The sequence below is a fragment of the Monodelphis domestica genome, chromosome 5 (assembly GCF_027887165.1).
Source record: "Monodelphis domestica isolate mMonDom1 chromosome 5, mMonDom1.pri, whole genome shotgun sequence".
Lineage (NCBI taxonomy): Eukaryota > Metazoa > Chordata > Mammalia > Didelphimorphia > Didelphidae > Monodelphis > Monodelphis domestica.
The window spans coordinates 276907543-276929013 of NC_077231.1; the positions used below are offsets into that span (position 1 = coordinate 276907543).

Below are 21471 nucleotides of genomic sequence, written 5' to 3' on the forward strand. Positions count from 1 at the left end.
GTTCTTATACAGGTAAATGGTTGCAGTTTGGTGAGAACAGATATTCCTACACATTTATTAATGGTACAGTATTACAAGTTATATAATAATAACAACAATGTTTAATACTAAGAGCACTTATCTACTGAACTTACTAATCATAATGTCTTTTCTCCTGCATGCGGTTCTATCTTTGTGATGTATATGTGCTTCTAACTTCAGTTTTTGTTAAAAAAGCTTAACATAAGCTATATTTGTTGCTATTCTTTGTCAACTTTTGAGATGCAAATTACATTAACCCCAAAACAAGTCAATAAGCTCTTAGATGTCTTATGTCTCAACAATATTTGGAATGGAAGTCAGCATTTTAATAAGCTACCATCAAGAATGCTTTAAGTACTGATTTTTAAGAAACTTGGATTAATTTAGGAAGAAGAATTTGGAGTTGATGAGTCTTATTCTGAACAAGGAGCACAGTACTCTTCGACCCGACTAGAGATGATGGAGAATGAATTGGCTGGGAAACAGCAAGAGATTGAAGAACTAAGCAGAGAGCTAGAGGAGATGAGGGCAGCATTTGGCACAGAAGGATTGCAACAGGTAGACTTACCTTATGTTGCTTTCTGTTTATCACTTATCAAAACCAAAACTTTAACATGAGTGAATAGATCTACTCTGTTGTTTAGAAATAGTTTAAACATGTACATTAGAGTTATAATTCTCCTGATATAAATTGACTCCTGACACATTTCATTCATATTCCCTATCACATTTTCATTCTTTGTTGTTTGGATAATATTCAGGAAAAAATCTTGAGTCAGTTTTATTTTTTTTTAATATTAATAGAAAAAAACCTTTATTCATCAGACTTTCCTGATCTCATCCTGACCAAAAAATGAATTTTTGCTTTGGCTGACCAGGTACACAGTGGGACTTGTAGACAATGAAAATGTATCATTTGATTTTTGCTTTCCTTTGAATGATTTTAGATATGGGTACCATTGACATTCATATTGTTGTAATGCTAGCTGTTTCTCATCCCATTTAAAATTTATTGACTTTTATTTTCTTTCTAAATTACTTTGTATTTCATATTTCTACATTGAAGTTTTACAAAAATTTCCTTTTTTTAGTTTATATACAGTAATTTCTAAAGAACCCTAAATAATTTAAACAGTAATCAATACATGATTAATTGAATGCTTATTATTTCTTATTACTATGTTTTAGATTACTATTCAAATCCTTCAGTAAGTTAATTTTTTTGGTAATTGAATTTAGAAATAGTTATAATAATTTGTTGTGGTTCTGCCATTTTTTAGTTGTCTCTGACTCTTTGTGATCCCATTTGGGTTTTTCTTGGCATAGATACTGTAGTGATTTGTCATTTCCCTTTCCAGCTCATTTGACAGATGAGGAAATGGAGGCAAATGGGGTTAAATGACTTGCCCAGGGTAACCAAGATAGTAAGTGTTGAAATGAGATTTGAATTCAGGAAGAGGATTCTTCCTGACACCAGACCTGGCATTCTATCCATTGCACCATCTAGCTGCCCCAGTTATAAGAACAACCATAAATTTGTATAGTGCTTCGTGATTTACATAGTTCTTTTTAAGAATTTTTCAAATTCTTAAAGTTATTTTTAAGAACTATGTAATTCTTTTACATGTTATTCTTTCAATATTGCTGTGAGATGAGTTGAACAGATGATGTCCTCATTTAACCAGTGAAAAAACCAAGGCTCAAAGACCAACACCAAGGCCACACAACTAGTAAGTGATAAAAGTAAGCCTGCATCCCAGGTTTTCTATCTTAACATTCTATACTATATTTCATTTATCATCCTTCAGTAACAATGTAGAAAAACCTTTGTTTCACCTCAATTCATATTTAGGAAATTGTGACTGAAAACACTGTTGCTGCACAGTTGATGTATGAGTTCTTATGATATCTCTGTAATTTATTGGGTGACTGACTACTGGTGACAAGCCTTTTTTCCTTAGGAAAAAGGAGAGAAAGAAATAGCTTCAAAGTGAGTGTGATATTACTGATGATTATGATTCTTGATTGCCAGAAGCAAGCCCTGTTGTATATTCCTTTATAGATTTTCATAGAAACAAGAATAAAGATGTGCCATACATGTTCTATTTACATCTCCATAATGAAAATGAGGGATATTGAAGTTTTCTTTTTCTTAATGGAGAGTTAATAGATCTTCATAGTCTGTGGAACTAGGAAATCAAAATGCTTTTCAGTTAAAATGAAGTAAAGGGGGCAGCTGGGTGGCTCAGTGTATTGAGAGCCAGGCCTACAGATGGGAGGTTCTAGGTTCAAATCTGGCCCCAGACACTTCCTAGCTGTGTGACCCTGGGCGAGTCATTTAACCTCCATTGCCTAGCCCTTACCACTCTTCTGTCTTGGAGCCAATATACAGTATTGGCTCCAAGTCAGAAGGTAGGGGTTTAGAAAATAAATTAAATTTAAAAAAGAAGTAAAACATCTGAACAACCAACTTGAAACAGGACCAGAAGAAATTGATTTGACTCATATAGTAAAAATGCATCTCTCTACTATTTAAAGAAAAATAGCATCTACCCCATTCATTAAAATCATTAAGAAAGTAGCATAGTCTGGAAAGATCCCATGGTAATAATTTCTCATATGTTTAACAACTCACTGAAAATGTATTATGAGCATATTCAATAGGTTTTCTAGCCTTGTTTTTTTTTTTAATTTTCCACAAGTATGGGAATATGCCAAAATAAAGAATTTTTGTGACTACATATCTTACTTGCAAAATATTATTATTATTGCATTATTTGGAAAGAGGAAAAAGACTTTTTCTGTTGGATGGTTTGTAAGATATATTATTTATTTTTTAAAATAAATATTTTTAAAGGCTTTCAATTTATGCAAGATAATTTTGCTATCATGTTACTTATAAAATTCTTTTGAGGGCTGCCTCAATCTAGTCATGTGAATATTTCACCTAAATTTAGAAAGAAGTATCAAAAATCTATATTTTCTCTATATAATTATTCAGGAATAATTCCCTTTTTACTATAAAATCTCTTCATAGGGGATTCTCATTTGCTCTATAATCTTATTTTTTTTAACTAAACCAAATAGCCTATACCCTGGTATTTCAGTTGTATTTACTAGGAAAAGTACTTTTAAAATCATTTAATTTTATGGCTAACATTTGCTGTGAGCTGTCTTTTATTGTTTCACAAGTATGTGTCCAGAATAAAAGATTTTTATTTTAACAAATTTTGTAGGTAAAATAATATTTTCCTCTGAAAGCTCTATTGAGGTGTATGAGACATATAGAAATGAAATTTTATATAAAATAATAGTCATTTCCATTAGAAAGAATGCAAAGCAAATTAATATTGTGAAGTTTATTCAAGGAAGATACAAATTCAGAATTATAGACTTTAATATTTCTTCTTACCTATTGGAAGGTTAGGAAGATATAATCGGATGATTTTTAAATCATAAAATACTTGTTTGGATAAAAAATAATGATATTAGCAATGCAATTATAACTTAAAAATAAAATTTAATGAGAACCCTATATGTCATTGGCATTGAGATACTAGTGATATCATAGTTAAGGACTTTCTTTATATTAGTGAATTAGAGACGTTGTATGTTAGTCTTTGTATTCTCCTGATCACATGCATGTGAGCATTCCCACCATCATTGTAAATTGTCATTCTTTGCTATGCTGGTTCAGGCCCATGCATAAATTTTACATGGAGTTACTCAGTTAACAAGCATTTCCCTCCTGTGCTCCAGGCACTGTGCAAGCTTTGGGGATACAAAGAAAGCCCCAGAAAAGGACCCTGTTCCCTGGGGGCTCATAGACTAATGAAGGAGACAACATGCAAACGACTACATACAAGCAAGACATAAGGAAATATGGGAGATAGTCAGTATGGGGAAAGGCATTGATGCAGGGAAGCCAGGAAGACCAGAAGATGAAGATGAGGAGTGGGAGGATCCAGGAAGACAATGTAGTAAAGATGCCCAGGGTTAGGAGATGGGGTGTTTTGTGTGAGAAGCTACAAAGATGCCAGTGTCACTGGATCACACACTGTAAGAAGACTGTGAAGGAAGGGAGGGGCTGGGTTAGGGTTGGCTTTAATGACAACAGATAATTTCATATTTGATCTTAGAGGTAATAGAGATCCACTGGAGTTTATTGAGGAGTGGAAGTGGGGTTAGAGGCTAACACAGTCAGACCCTTACTTCAGGAAGATCACTTTGACAGGCAAGTTGAGGATGGAATGGAGAGGAGGAAACTTGAAGCAAGGAGATGAAACAGTAAGCTATAGAGTAGTCTAGGTGCGAGGTGATAAAAGAGTCTGTATGAAGGTAGTGGAGTATCAGAGGAGAAGAGAGCTTGTTTGAGAAATATTATTATAGTAGGAACAATAGGCCTTGGCAAAAAATTGCAAGTGAGGGAGTGAGAAAGAAGAGTCATGAATACCTAGATTGTGAGCCTGGGTGACTGGGAGAATGATACTCTCAAAGTGAGGAAGGGGAGAAGGCTTTGGGGGAAAGACGAGCTCTGTTTTAGACAAGTTGGGTTCAAAAATATCCATGAGACTTCCAGTTTGAGATGTCCAATAGGCAGTTGGAAATGTGAGACTTGGAGGTCAGATGAGAGGTTAGGGCTGGAAAAGTGGATTTAGGAATCATCAGCATGGAATTGATCATTGAATCCATGGGAGCTAATGTGATGGTCAGGTGAAGTAGTTTAAAGCAAGAATTGGCAAACTATGGCCCACATAGAGCCTGTGAACTAAGTGATTTGTACATTTTTAAGTAAAGTCTTATAATTTTGCATTTTCCCTTTTCCCCTATCGCTCTATTCCTACATTATTTAAAAACGTAAAAGCTATTCTTAGCTGAAAGGTCTGCAGGAAGGAACAGCAGCTTATAGACGATAGTCTGCCCATTCTTGGTTTAGAAGAAGTGAGGAACAAGTTGAAACTCAGGAGAGAGTAACCCATGGTGCCCTGGATGAAGAGGAAACTGAGAAGAAATGATTGGATAAGTAGGTGCAAAGCCAGGAGAGAATAGTGTAACAAAAACCTAAAAAGAAAAAAATATCAAGATGATGACTGGCAGTGTCACAGGCTGCAGAGAAGCCAAGAAAGATGAGGATTGAGAAAAGGCCATTGGATTTGGGGGTTCAAAGATAATTTTTAACTTTAGAATGAGCAGTTGCAATTGAATGGAGAGGTTGGCAATCAGTCTGCAGAAAAATGAGGAGAGAGTGAGAGGAAAGTTAGACGCACCAATTTCAGACAGCCTTCTCAAGGAGTTTAAGCATAAAAGGCAGGGGAGACAGGATAATAGTTAGGAGGAGATGCATCAAGTGAGAATTTTTTATGGGTGGATGTATTTGTAGGTAATAGGAAAACTACCATCAGACAGGGAGAGATTGAATATTAAAATGTAAGAGAGTGGGGGTGGAAGAGGGAGGGTAACCTGCTGGAGAAGAGGAGATCTAGGAGAAAGGCAACTCCTTCATGGGAAGGAGGTGAAAGTGGTCAAAAGTATCTAAGTGATATGAGATAGGGAGGGGAGGAAATAGAGCTCTTGGATAATTGACTTAATTTTTTCAGTGAAATATGAAGCAAGGTTCTTGGGGGGAAGGTGAGGGAGCTGTTTCCAAATAGAAGTCACCCACAGGCATCTCAAACTCACAACATTCAAAGTTGATTTAATTATCTTCTGCTCCCCCTTCAACCTCCCTTCTTCCTTCCATCTTTGCTTTTGTTGAGGATATCACTACCTTTTCAACCAGCCAAGTTCACAAACTCTGAGTAATCCTTACCTGGCCACCTGGCCACCATCCCTCGCATCAGATTGTGTTAGTTCTGTTTTCAAGCTAACGCTTGTGCCTTTTCTCTTCTTTCCACTCATAGGAGCCCAAATGAGCTAGAGGTCTGTATTTGGGTCTCATTTCACTTCGTAACTACCACTGCCATGCTTGTGCTGCCTGCCGGTTACCACATGTACATAGAGAAAGGAGTGCAAAAAGTCCCTCAGAGAGGGAGAGTTTATTAACAGCTGCAGAGGGTGTGAGAAATGCGTCATGAGGGAGGCAGCACCCCAGCCAAGTCCTCAAAATTCTGAGAGCCAGAAACAAGGAGGTCATTCCATAATGAGAGAAATTGGGCAAAAAGCACAAAGGAAGGAGGGAGGCAAAGGGTGGAGGGTCACAAATAACCTGTACGTCTAAAACACAGAAGGCCAAATACGGCTGGAAAGGTATTACTGAGGGCCTGACAGGCTGAGCTAAGGAGTTTATATTTTATCCTAGAGCTAACAGGGTACCCCTGAAGGTTTTTGATAAGAACCTGAACTTCAGGAAGACCTATCCCTTTGGAAGACTTAAGAAGAATGAATTGGAGAGGGGAACCCATTAGGAGGTTATTGATGTTGCTCAAGATAGAGTTGATGAAGGCCTGTCATAAGCTTGTGACCCCATAAATAGAGAGAAGGGGACCAGGGCAAAAGACAGTGCAGAGATGGGATTGGGAAGATTTATCAGCAGTTTGGATAGGAGTGGTGAGGAAGGGCTGAGGATGACTTCCAAAAGGGAAGTCAGGGAGAAAAGAGGGTTGTGGAAAGGGGGCAATAGGATGAATTCAGTGATGGACATTTTGAGTTGAGGTGCCTTGTGGGTCATCCAATGGGAAATGTCACCTACCTATAGAGATTGAGAAAGACTAGGACTGACCGGGATGAACCCAGGAAAGAGACTGAGGTCACGCAGAGAGAATTGAGAGAAAAGACAGAGTCCAGATAGGGCCCCGGGCTGTGCTCACACATAGGGAGCAGCACATGGATTATGGCCCAGCAAAGGAACTTGAGAAGGAATGTGGGATGTTTTTGTCCACGGAACAGCAAGTAGATAAATGTTTGGACAGGGAGACACCTTATCCAGACTCGGGAGTTTGTATATTATTCTAGACACAGCAGGGAACCGCCGAGGCTTCCTGTGCACAGCTTTGGGGAGTCTGGGTGCAAGAATACCACATGGAAGGCTATCCAGTAGCTTAGGGAGAAATGGTGAGAACCTGAACTATCATAGGAGTATTTGTATCCCACACACCCAGGGTATTTAATTATATGCTAATTGATTGGAGTGAGTGGACAACAGGACAGATCCAAGAGAGGGTTTGGAATTACAACTAACAAGGTTTGAAAATTGTTTGAATATGATTATAAGAGAAAGGGAAGAATCAGGTATGATGGAGCAATGCCATTTATTATGTTAGTAATATTTCAATAACCTGTGGTTTCACAAACATAGATATTCCTTCTGCCTAACAAAAAGGATTAAAACCTGTCCATAGCTGAATTAGATGTGTTCAGGAGTTTCTGTGGCTCTCATGACCATCCTAAAGCTAATTTGGCGAGGAATCTCTTTCACTTAACTATTAGAGTTCTAGAATGACATACATACTTTTGCTAATACATTCTAAAATTTTATCACTTTTATTTTTTGTATATTGTGTATTGTTACTGATTCATTGATCTTTAAAGTACACTAAACACAGAGACCTTTTCCATGTGAACTCTGTCTAGATTCCTCTCCCTTATCATATACTTGTTTATTTGGTTTTGTTTTTTAACCTTAATTCAAGGCCTTATGTCTATTTCTGTTTTATTTTTATCTCATGGTTCTAATCTATTGTGATCCTTTGTGTTCCCAATTCTGCCATCCAACCCAATTTTGTTTCACTGCTTATATGATAAAATATCTTCCTCTGAATTGCTGTTAAATTTTTTTAATCAAACAGGGCCAAGGACAGAGCCTGAAGTAGACAAAACCACTAGATATTTCCCTGTTATATTAATCACTACTCAAGGATGTTCAACCAATTTTAAATTCACCTAATTGTATTATCACTTATTCCCTACTTTCCTATCTGTTCTACTAACATTTCCCCAGAAGATACAGTCGTGATTTCTGAATCTCAAATGAACTGTAGGCCTTGTGGACACCTTAGATAGAGAAATAGTCACTCACTCTTCCTTCCTTCCTTCCTTCCTTCCTTCCTTCCTTCCTTCCTTCCTTCCTTCCTTCCTTCCTTCCTTCCTTCCTTCCTTCCTGCCTGCCTGCCTGCCTGCCTGCCTGCCTGCCTGCCTGCCTGCCTGCCTGCCTCCCTGCCTCCCTGCCTGCCTGCCTCCCTGCCTCCCTGCCTCCCTGCCTCCCTGCCTCCCTCCCTCCCTCCCTCCCTCCCTCCCTTACCTTCTGTCTTGGAGTCAGTACTTTGTATTAGCTCCAAGGCAGAAGAGTGGTATGGGCTAGGCAATGGGGGTCAAGTGACTTGCCCAGGGTCACACAGCTGGGAAGTGTCTGAGATCAGATTTGAACCTAGGACCTCCCATCTTTAGGACTGGCTCTCAATTCACTGAGCTACCCAACTGCCCCCACCATTTTTTGAAATGATGAAGGAGACTCTTTTTATGCAGGTTCAAGTGTGTTCAGGCTCACAAATAGATTCATTAGTGATGCAGATATCATAGATAATGTCTGAATGTTAAAAAGCCTAAAGATACTAGTAGAGACTCTAAAGACTTTCTAGAGAGTAAAAAATCATTTAAGAAAAAGTTTCAAGGTTGGATTCATTTATTAGTTTTTAATAAATCATATATTTTGAGGTTATATAACATAAAATTTTACCATTATGTCCAAAATTACCATTAAGCAAATGTCCAAAAGCAAGAGATGGCATGGTATTGTGGATGAGCATTATACCTTTTTTGTGATCCTAAGCAGATCTCTTAGCTACTATGAGCCTCAGTTACCTTGTCTGTAAAGTAAGGATGATAATAACACCTATTTTACAGGGTTGTTGTATCATGAAATCACCTTTGTAAAATATTTTGGAAACAAAGTATTTATGTATAATGCGAACTATTTCTCCTAAGAAAGCAAATTTTAAGGCCACTTCTAGGCAGTTCCTATTCATTCCTTTGTCCCAAATCATTTCTTTCTACAGTTATATCTTTGGTGTTTTATAATAATATAGTCACATTGTGAACCATGAGGCATCAAGAAAAAGGTCAATTGAATTCAGTATCTTTCATTTTAGAAGACAGAAAAGCATATGAAAAACCTCTTTTTACTCTTCTACCCAGTTCAACTAATAAGTTGTCTCTTATTCACCTTTCACTGCCAGACTTTGAAAAAACTATTTCCATGCCTCCATTGAGCCCCTTCAAGTCTGGCTTCCACACTACTGATACTACTCTCTCAGAGATTCCCAGGGACCATATTTCAGTTCTTCTTGTCCTCTTTACCTGTCTGTAGAATTGGGCACTGTTGATTGCTCCCTTCTCTGCCATCTCCCTAATCATTGCTTCAGATGTGCTATGTGCTTCCTACTATTTCTGCCTTGTTGGTTTCTTTACTCTGATGGCCTCTGTCATGCTTCTCACTTCTGGTTTTTGGATGTCCTCATCTGAAAATAGACTCTTACCATACAGTGCCTAGGAGAGAGAAAGAAAACCAATCTTAAAAAAAGAAAAAGGATATGCCTGCCTAAGTATTATTTTAGAATCTAGTATATTTGAACATAAAATTATGCATTATTTTTATTTATTATTAACCTACATTTGTATTTTAAAATTTTTATTTTGTCATCCATTTTCACTTTTTTATAGCTTCAAGAATTTGAAGCTGCAATTAAACAAAGAGATGGCATCATAACCCAACTTACTGCTAATCTACAACAAGCAAGAAAAGAAAAAGATGAGACTATGAGAGAATTTTTAGAGCTGACAGAACAAAGCCAAAAGTTGCAAATTCAGTTCCAACATGTAAGTCTTATTGCTAGTAAATTTTTATTGTTTGATAAGTTTATTTCTCATAACCTTTGTGTCTTTCAAGGTAAACACTATGTTCATTGTTCACATAATATTTGTATATTTTGGGTTATTATATATGGGAAATTGTGGATGCTAATTAATTAATTAGATTAACCAAATATTATTTACTTTATCCTTGCTGGTTTCCCTGGTATTGGTTCCTCTGCTCTCTCTTTTTGTTTTCCTTTTCAAGGGTTACAGAAGATCAAAAATTCAGTCATTTGTGTTACCATTGTTTGCTAATGACTTCTTTAGCTGACATTGAACTTTCTCCGCAAAATAGTAGGATGGCTAAATAATTCTTTTAGGCAATAGTAATAACAATTCCCTAGAATGAAAAAATTTCTGAGCACATAATAAGACTAATGAATAATCTTTCCTCCTCAAAAATCTCCCTAGGCATTCATTTGCAATTTATAGTACATAGCTTCCTGTGTTTTATGTATGTGTTTGGAGGAGAAGGAAGAAGAGTAGAAATAAGACATTTGCAAATAAAGATATACTGGTTAATTCTAATAAGCAGAGATAGTATTAATGACCACATGGAACCCTTTTCATGATGATGGTTTCCTTGATAATTGATGAAATGTTTTTTTAGTACATACCCAAAGTTGGATGAAGAAGCATTTCACTCATCAGGGAAACAGGATGGAATGAGAAGGGATAGAAATGACTGATTAAGCAAACCAAACTCTTAAAGACAGGATAGGAAACAAAGAGAAGGAAAAGTATAAGAGAATAGATACTGAGAAATACACAATTAGCAATTATAATAATAAATATGAATTGAATGAACTCATCCATAAAATGGAAGAAGATAGCAGATAGATTGGAAACCAGGGCCCAGCAAAAGTTGTTTTCAAGAAATAATTTTAAAAAAAAGATGCATAGAGAGTTAAAATAAAGGACTAAAGGCAAAATTCATTATGCTTCAGCTGAAATAAAAAAAGACAGTGGTAGCAATCATGATCTCAGACAAAGCAACAACAAAATAGATTTAATAAGTGAGATATGAGGGGAAACTATATTTGGTGAAAGGTACCATAGGCATTGATTAAATACCAATACTAAACATATATATCTCAAATAGCATAGTATCTGAATTCTAAAAGGAAAATTGAAATAAATTAATAGTGAGAAAATACAGTAAAACTGTAAAGGTTGGAGTCCTCATATTACTCCCTTTCATACTTAAATAAATCTAACCAAAAAGAAGGAACTGAATAGAATTTTGGAAATGGTAGTTAGCTAAATATAGATTTCTAGAAAATATTGAATGAGAATAGAACAGTGTTAGCTTCTTTTTCAGCTGTTCATGGTACCCTTACAAAAAACTGACCATTTATTGGGGCATAAAGATCTCACAAAGAAATGCATATATAAGCAGAAATGTTAAGTATCTTTTTATGGTCCCCAGTTATATTTAATAAAAAGGCTTTTGAAACAGAGACTAAAAATCAGAAATTAAATAACTTAATTCTAATGAACAGGTGAGTCAAAGAACAAATAAATCATAGAAAAATATCAGCAATTTCATTAGTGATAAGAAAAATAATGAAACAATACACTAGGATTTTGGAATATAGCCAAAGTAGTACTTAGAGGAAAATTCATATATCTGAATACTTTATCAGTTAAAGAGAGAAGAAGCAACTAACAGATAAAAATCCTGAAAATAAAAGAAGAGATTGCCAAAATAAAAAACAAAAAAATCATTGAATTACTAAGTAAAACTAGGAACTGCCATTTTAAAAAATAAAGCAGATAAACCATTAGGTAACTTGATTTTTAAATAGAGAGAAAGAAGAAAACCAAATTAATAGTTATCAAAAATTTAAAAAGATAAATATGCTACCAAGGAAGAAGAAATAAATTATAGGAACTATTTTGCTCAATTATGTGCCAATAAATCTTCCAGTATAAATGAAATTAAAAGATATTTTCAAAAATATAAAATGCCCAGATTAATATTATAAAGAATGAAAGATAATCCAATTTTATAAAAAGAAATTGAAGATGTCATAAATGATTTTCAAAGAAAAATACCCCAGCACCAAATAGATTTACAAGCAGATTCCATCAAATTCTTTTTTTTTAAATTTTTTGATAAGTTTATTTCAGACTTCACTATATTCTTTTAACATATGAACACAATAGCAAAATACAGTATTCTTTGCCATATATCTTTTGAATATTGGTATTTCAGACAGAGAATTGGATCATAAAAATCAATTCTTTATATCATTTTTAATAATATGATTTGGCTCTCTACCAAGAAAAGAAAAGTAACTCTCTATCAAATACTTATAGAATAATTCCACTAATGTGTAAACTGAAAAAATTGGAAAGGAAGAGGTTCTAACAAATTCCTTACATGTTATAAATACAGTCTTGATGCATACATTTATTATTTTTAATTTTATTTATTTATTTATTTTGGTTGCAGTACTCACTTTATTTCCCTCCCTCCCCTCCACCCACCCTTCCCGCAGCCGACACGCAGTTTCATTGGTGTCCTTGATCAGAACCTATTTCCATGTTGTTGTTTGCACTAGGATGTTCATTTAGAGTCAACATCCCCAACCATATCCCCTGTATTCAAGCAGTTGTTTTTCTTTGGTGTTTTTACTCCCACAGTGTTTCCTCTGAATGTAGATAGTGATTTTTCTCATAGATTCCTCCAAGTTGTTCAGGATCACTGCATTGCCACTAATGGAGAAATTAATTACATTCGATTGTACCACAGTGTTGATACATACGTTTAAAGAGAGGCAGAACAGAGGAATAAAACTAAACCAGTATCCCTAATGAATAATGATGCAAAAAAAATTTAAATAAAGAGTCCAACACATCACAAAGGTTATTAACTCTGACAAAAGTGGATTTATTCCAGGAATGTAGGGCTGATTCAGTGTTAGGAAAGCTACAAACATAATTGATCATATTAATAACAAAAATCATCTGCTATATTAGTAGATGTAAGAAATCCTTTTGACATGATACTACACCCAATTATGTTAACTAGAAAATTTAGGAAGAGCCTTTTATCTATAAAAGTCAGCATTATCTCTAATATGACTAAACTAGAGGTCATCTTTCTAGTTTAAGCTCAAGGGGTAAAGCAAGGATATCCATTTCCACTGTTTCTGTTCAACATGATGCTAAATATGTGAACTAGAGCAAACCTGGGCAAAGAAGTAACATGATCATTTTTGCAGATAATATTATTCTTTACTTAGAAAACCCTATAGAGTCAATGAAAAAATAATTGAAACAAATTTAATAATTTCAGGAGAGTTTTAGGATATAAAATAAACCTACATAAAATATCAGCATTTTTATATGGTTCCTACAAATTCAGCAGGAAGAAATAGAGAAATTACATTTAAAATAAATACAGACAGTATTGAATACCTGTTGAGACAAAAACAAGAACTATATGAACATAACTTCATTACAAAACATCTTTAGACATTAGAGAAATATTAATTGGCCTTCGGTAAGCTGAGCCAAAACAATAATAGTGACAATACTACCTAAGTTAATTAACTTATTCAGTACCATGCCAACCAAACCAACAAAGGATTACTTTATAAAACTAGAAAAGATAATAATAAAATTCAAGAGGATCAAAAGACCAAGAATATCAAGGGAATTAATTTTTTAAAATGAGAAGAAAGTAGACCTAACATTACTATGTCTTACACTATCATGAAAGAAGAGTCATCAAAACAATTTAGTACTGGGTAAGAAATAGTGAGGTTGATCACTGGACACAAAATACAGAGGCAAATGATCATAATAGTTTAGTGTTTGATAAACCAAAAGATCCCAGATAATGGGATAAGAACTCATCAACAAAAACTTGGGAAAACTGGAAAGCAGTCTGGCAGAAACTAGCAAAAATATTTATTGAAATCTCATTTTAAGACTCTCTATAGCTTGCATGCTCTTATTACAAGAACTCTTATAACTTCTATAGTTAATTAACTAGGAAATTATGGGGCTGCAGGGAGTTTGGACCTAGTTCAGACTTCATTAAGGGGATCACAGGAGATCTACCTTTCACCAAATGATGGTCCAAGTTGAGTAATTTCACAGCAGATTTCCAGTTTCTGCCCATGATAGTCATGTAACTTTTGTGGAAGGGCATTAATCTTTTCCTGTTAAACAATTGATACCTTATTAAATGATTCTCATCTTGGTCAAGATGGGATTTTTTTCAGAAGTGTATTCTGTGTATGTATGTGTGTATGGGGATGTACTGATCATAGTAACAAAAGAAAAAAATAATTTCCCTTTTCTTAATGCCATGATTTTTGCCCTTTGTAAATATTTTTATATTTTAGTTACAGGCTAGTGAAACTCTGAGAAATAGTAGCCATAGTAACACAGCTGCAGATTTACTTCAAGCCAAACAACAGATTCTCACTCATCAACAGCAGCTAGAAGAACAAGACCATCTATTAGAAGATTATCAAAAGAAGAAAGAAGAATTCAAAATGCAAATTAATTTAATGCAAGAGAAAATTAGAACTTATGAGATGGTAAGCTCTTTTTAATGATAGTCTACCAAAAGATTTGTAGCTTACAATTAACTTTATGTTGCTCTTTATCTCCCTTTGAATTAATTTTAAAAGCATTAGAAATAAACATTCATTTCATCATTATTATGCAAATGACTCAAAAACTTTATAATGAAGAAAAGTTCTTCTCATAGATAAAATAATAATATATTTTGTAACTTTTTATAGTTCCATTATTATGATGCCAGTTTTGAGTTCTAAGGCAAAAGTTAATTTCTTTGTGGTAATAAGGTCCTTCTGCCAGGTTTCATGATTAAGGACTCTGGAATAGGGCTAGCATAAGCCCATGCTATAATTCAGTATTTTAAGCAAATTACATTAGAGTGAAACTACAAATTAAAAATATTTCTGTATAGACTCTGATTTCTGATCCTGTTATTATGATACCTGAAGAGATCTCTTATTTTTTTCAAGGCTTATTATAAAAGTCTGGGAAAATGCTCAAAGAAAAAATTTTATACCTTTTTATTTAAAAAATCAACTAAAACATCACTCATTTGTTAATAAACATTTATTAAGGACCTACTTTATGCCAGACACTGTGATAGGCACTAGAACTATAAGGACAAAAATGAAACAGCAAAGACAAAAATTAAGCAGCCCAGCCCCTTTCATTAAGGAGAACATATTCTATTTGGGGGAGAAATATCAACATTGATAAATACAAAATATATCCAAAATAAATAAAACATAATTTTAAGAGGTAGGGGAAGGTCATCCAGATTGGTCTTATAAAGGAGATCCCATGTGAGCTCAACTTTTTTTCTAAGAGGCAGAAGCTAGAATCTGGCATGGAGGTCAAACTGTGTGAAGACAGAGACAAAAGGCAGAATGTCAGGAAGACAAATCAGCATACTAGTCCAGAGTTGGAGATGTAGAAAGAGCATCCTATACATCTGGATGAGCCAGGAGTGAGGGCTTAGGTCTAGAGGCAGTAGAGCAGTAGTAACATGGTCAGAATTGCATTTTAGCAAAATGATTAAAGGATTGTGGAAGTTAGGAAGCTACTGAAAGAAAGGGGAGAAATGGCAGGTGGAGAGAAGGGCACAAATCCAAGTGATTCTAGGCACCTGTTGTCAGCAGGACTTGGACCTAACTTGATATGGGCAGTGAGGATTAATGAGGAGGGTCAAGGACTGAGACCAGGCTTGAAAACAGAGTTTTTGAAATTATGCAATAATTATAATTTAAAAGCCCAGAAATTCTGGAAATCTTTACCATATAAATGTCAAAGAATGAAACAATGATCAGGACAAGTCTTATTACTTAAATAATTAAGAAAAACATATCAAGATGAAATTGTCATTTGGGAATTATCATATAGGCATTTTACTAGGGGTATTTGAAAAATATGCCTCTATGGATAGGTATAAAGCTAAATGAAGCCACAGTCCTTGCATTCAAACATCTAGGACCCTAGAAAGAACTAAATCCTGCAATAGTAACCTTAGGAGAAGGTGATTCATGCCAGATGAGAAATGAAAAATTACACTCTTAGAGGAGCAGCAAGAGAAATCTCCATGGAGGAAAGTTGAGTTTGGCCTCACCCTGAAAGAGCCAGAAGCATTCCAGTAGGCAGCTGTAGAGAGGAATTCCAATACTTGTGTACTCTGTGCCAGGCACAGGGGGAGGGAACAGCTGGAACAGAGAAGGGAGAACTAGACGGAGCTCCATTTTCCTGGAGCCAAGCTTGTTGTGGAGTGGAAGACTAGAGAGACTGAATCTAGAATGTGGGCTTTCTTTGGTAGATGGTGAAGAGCCATTGAAAATGTTTAAGCAGCACAGAAGGAGAAGGAACAGGAATAAGCATCAAGTACCTACCATGCTCATTCGTTAAGCCAGTTTTTATAGAGATTTTACTGGCAACAGTGTGTAAAATGAACTGGAAGGGGCTCTTAAAGTCAGGAGACCATTTAGGTTTTTTTTAGAATTAATTTGTTCAATACACATTTATGAAGTGTGCCACAGAAATAAAGAGGAATATTCCTTGCTCCCAAAGAGCTTACATTCTGTCATCTAGGCAAGTCAAATCAACAAGCATTCAATTTATTAAGCACTTACTACTTGTTGGACATCTATTAAAAAAAAAAAAAGACAAATAGCCCCTGCACTCAAGTAGCTCACAATTTGAAAAGCTTTAAATTGACTTTTTAAAATAGAGAAATTTGGGGGTCAGCTGGGTGACTCAGTAAATTGAGAGTCAAATCTAACAGGTGGGAGGTCCTGGGTTCAAATGTGGCCTCAGATACTTCTTCGCTGTGTGATCCTGGGCAAGTCACTTGACCCCCATTGCCTAGCCCTTACTGCTCTTTTGCCTTGGGCCCAATACACAGTATTAATTCTAAGAAGGAAGGTAAGGGTTTAAAAAAAAAAAAAGAAAGACATTTTGAAGAGTTACAGCATTGGAATGAGAAGACAAATTATTTTCTTGTGCCATATTCCCTTTTTAAATTGGTATCTTTGATGTTCTAAATTGACTAAATAAACTCATTCAAATGGGAAAAAAAGATAAGTAAAGAAATTCTATCTTGCTAAAAGGTTAAAAAAATTGGTACCTTTGAGAAAATATTTGTAGAGCATTTTAGGTATATGAATAGGGATAGAAATTGGACCTGTGATTTCATTAACATAGGAAATGCCCCAGTGAAGAAACATGCTATATTAAATCAGATTATCATCTTCTCTGCAATTTATGGCCCTAGACAGTTGTATATCTAGGTCTAAGAATATTTCTGAAATAAATTTATTAATTTCTAGAGACGTATGCTGAATAAAACTAATTTCTGGACTTATTCTTTTATTACAATTTTAGTAGGAAGAGACTTCTCTGCATTCTGTAAGATATAAGGATATTGTGTAGGAGTACCAGTGTAGTACTTAGGACACTGCTACTTTTAAATAATTGTAAATGCACACATTAACATTCCAGTATTTATAGAATCTCTGCTAAAGTTATGATTGAATCCAATTATTAGTTGCAAATGACCCTAAGTTTGAAAGGGTCAGTTTGAGTTATCTTGTCTGTCACTGTCCCCCTGCCTTAGTGTGCTTGTTGAAACTGTCATTGCTCCTTAGAAAAGAGTTTTAGACTGGAAGGCTGAAAGAAAGAAAAGACAGGACTTGACTTCCCAACTTCATTACCTTACTTTCCTTTGTGAAAGTTGGTCAGAAAATAAAAGTGAGGGTTTACTTTTCAGTTACAGTGCTATACTATTTCAGTATCAAAAATGGATTTAGCAAAACGTTTCAAAATAAAAAATAAGAGGTACTACAAATGGGGTTTTAATTAATCAGCTTGATTGTCCTTTACTTATATCTTTAAAAGAATAGGTTAGCCACTTAACTATCAAATGAGATGATATTTGCCAAGCATTTAGCATAGTGGTTGCCACATAGTGGATGCTATAGAAATGCTTATTCCCTTTCCCTTTAACTAATGTATAGTGATTGCATCAAATTTTCAACTATTCCCAATTAGCTAGTATTGATTTAATGATTTTACTATATGAAATTTGTAAATTCAGAAGTTATGCATCAGTTAACAGTGTGAACATTTTTCATTAAAAAAATACATAAATAGTAGTGTAACTCAAGTGGTTTTAGTCCTTAAGTCATAGTGTCATCAGTTGTTCCTGTTGGGCACAGTTCCTCTCTTTATCCATGACTCTACAACCAAGGCCTGAGCTGGAGTCAGGAAAAAATTTCATTCCTTTCTCAAAATTTCTACTTAAACCAAAATCCTGAAGTTGAGTTGCTAAGCTAGAATATTATATTTGTCCTAGACTAGACTTGGAGTTTTGTTAAATTAAGTAGCTTCTGGTTCATGCATACTGCCAAGTGCTCTTTGAATATATTTTTTTTCCATCCTTTTCCCATGAATCACCTCTAAGTCACTTCTAAGACCTAGACCAGTAATAGGTTTGCTGTAACTCAGGACTTTTTTATCCTTATCAATCCTTAGTAGTTATGCAGTATACTGTCCTTCTATATGGTTGTGCTTGTTACCTCCTTCCTACCTGGCTGTCCAGTGCATTCAGAATATTTTATCTTTTAAGAAACTTCTAAATAAAAGTTTATCAATTTGGACCTGTTTTATACAAATCAGACATTATTAAAAACAATCAGTGTAATATAAAATGAAAGGAGAATGCTTTAATATCAAACCTAAGTGACTTAGTTGTAAAACTGTTAAGTTGCAATTAACTAAAAACTCTCTTATTTTCAGAGGGAACAAAATAAAAAAGAAGACTCAAGTAAAAAGGAACTACAGGAAAAGGAGTCAGTCATTGAAGAGTTAAAAACAAAAATAATAGAAGAAGAAAGAAACTTACTTGAACTGAAGGATAAAATATCAGCTACTGATAAATTACTAGAAGAATTCAAAGAACAGATTATAGAAAAGAATCAGGAAATAAATAATATTAGACTAGAACTAACTAATTCTAAACAGAAAGAAAGACAGTGTTCTGATGAAATTAAACAATTAATGGGAACTGTTGAAGAACTTCAAAAGAAAAATCATAAAGAAAGCCAATTTGAAAGTGATATGATACAGAGAATGGAACAAGAAACTCAAAGGAAATTGGAACAACTTCGGGCAGAGCTAGATGAAATGTATGGGCAGCAGATTGTGCAGATGAAACAAGAGTTAATAAAGCAGCATGTGTTACAAATAGATGAACTTAATGCACAACATAAAGGAGAACTGGAAAACACTTTAAAATCATGTCCAAATATTACAGTAAATGAAGATCAAATACAGTTAATGAATATGGCAATTAATGAATTGAATTTAAAACTGCAAGATGCTAATTCTCAAAAGGAAAAAATAAAAGAACAATTAGAAGTAATTTCTGGAGAAAAATCTATTCTACAAAGACAACTTGAAGATCTTTTTGAAGAATTAAGCTTTTCAAGGGACCAAATTCAAAGAGCTAGACAGACAATAGTTGAGCAGGAAGGTAAACTTAATGAAGCACATAGATTGCTTAGCAGTGTGGAAGATCTGAAAGCTCAGATTGTTTCTGCATCTGAATTCAGGAAGGAGTTAGAATTAAAACACGAGGCTGAAGTTACCAATTACAAGATAAAGCTTGAAATGCTAGAGAAAGAAAAGAATGCTGTGTTGGACAGAATGGCTGAGTCTCAGGAAGCTGAATTAGAAAGACTGAGAACCCAGCTGCTATTCAGTCATGAAGAGGAGCTCTCTAAACTCCGGGAAGACTTAGAAATTGAACATCAAATAAATATAGAAAAATTTAAAGATAAATTGGGTATTCACTATAAACAGCAGATAGAGGAGTTACATAGTGAAATGAGTCAAAAAATAGAAACCATGCAATTTGAAAAGGACAATTTAATAACTAAGCAGAATCAATTACTTTTAGAAATTTCAAAGCTGAAAGATTTACAGCAGTCTCTTGTGAATTCACAATCAGAAGAGATGACCCTTCAAATCAGTGAACTTCAGAAAGAGATTGAAGTACTCAGACAGGAAGAAAAAGAAAAAGGCACACTTGAACAAGAAGTACAGGAGTTACAACTTAAAACCGAATTTTTGGAGAAACAAATAAAAGAGAAAGAAGATGATCTTCAAGAAAAATTTACACAACTTGAAGCTGAGAATAATATTCTTAAAAATGAAAAGAAAGCCCTTGAAGACATGTTGAAAATATATGTGCCTATTAGCAAAGAAGAAAGCCTGATTATCATAGATTCAGCAAAGTCCAAGTCTGAAGACTATGACTGGCAAAAAAAAATGGACATACTCCTTGAGGAAAATGAGAAACTAACAAAGCAATGTGATCAGCTAAATGAAGAGATTGAGAAGCAAAGGAACACATACTCATTTGCTGAAAAGAATTTTGAGGTTAACTATCAGGAGTTACGGGAAGAATATGCTTGTCTTTTAAAGGTCAAAGCTGATCTAGAGGACAGCAAAAGCAAACAAGAAGCAGAATACCAAATGCAGGTACAGGCTCTTACTGATGAGCTTTGTAATTTACAGAGAATTAAGCCAATTTTGGTGAAGTCTAAAAGTTCAGATTCTGAAAGCTGTAAAGATGACAAACCTTTCACAACAGAAATTTCTGAAGTTGTCGAAGTTGTTGAGAAAGATACTACAGAACTTATGGAAAAGCTTGAAGTAACCCAGCGAGAGAAATTAGAACTGTCAGAAAGACTGTCAGATCTTTCCGAACAACTAAAGCAGAAACATGGTGAAATTGACCATTTAAGTGAGGAAGTTAAATCTTTAAAGCAAGAGAAAGAACAAGTTTTAAAAAAATGCAAAGAGCTAGAAATCATAATTGGCCATAGTCGAGCAGAACATATGGATGAGTTAAAACTTAAGCTGTGTGATTTTAAAGATGGCATTCAGACAGAAGAAAGTAAAGATTCTGAAAGGTTTGTATTTAAAAAAAATAAAGACTTTAGTGAAGGGGCAAAGATCACAGAGGAAAATGAAATTTCATCTGAAGATGCAGCTGTTAAAAAAGAATGCAAGCAAGGACTGGTAAAACAAGAAAAACATACACTTTTGGATCACTTGGACTCTGTAACTGACCAGTTGGCTAATGAATCCACATCATCATCTTTGGCTATTGCACAAAGTGAAAATTACCAACTTCAGCAGGAACTCCGTATTCTGAAATCTGAACAGGTATGTTTACTAACTGATGTGTGATTAAGAATACAGGGGAATAAACCTCTTAGTTAGAAAATATTTTTGTCCTTTATAAAAATATGAATTAATATTCTAAGAGAATAATGAAATTAACCTTTTTCAAGTTATTCTCATTAGGGCTTGTAATTTATTTTTCAGGCAGATTTATATAGATTTTTTAAAGTTATCCTGGTTTCCTCTGAAAGTTCTATTAGCTCTGAAGAAAGTAAAAATTCTAACTGTAATGAAAACAATTTATATGTTCCGATAAAACCAGAGAAAACATTAGATCATTTATATTTTGCCAGCTATAATAATTGGAACAGTAACATAATTATGAAA

At 34.6% G+C, this 21471-nt stretch overlaps 1 protein-coding gene across 1 annotated transcript in view; it reads left to right on the plus strand.

Moving 5' to 3' along the window:
- Positions 1-21471, plus strand: part of AKAP9 (A-kinase anchoring protein 9) — a 188256-nt gene that overhangs the window by 57214 nt on the left and 109571 nt on the right. The window contains exons 4-8 of the mRNA XM_056800198.1: positions 13-63; positions 409-579; positions 9676-9831; positions 14229-14426; positions 18691-21126. Coding sequence (XP_056656176.1) covers positions 13-63; positions 409-579; positions 9676-9831; positions 14229-14426; positions 18691-21126 — 3012 coding nt within the window. The remainder of the gene's footprint in view (positions 1-12; positions 64-408; positions 580-9675; positions 9832-14228; positions 14427-18690; positions 21127-21471) is intronic.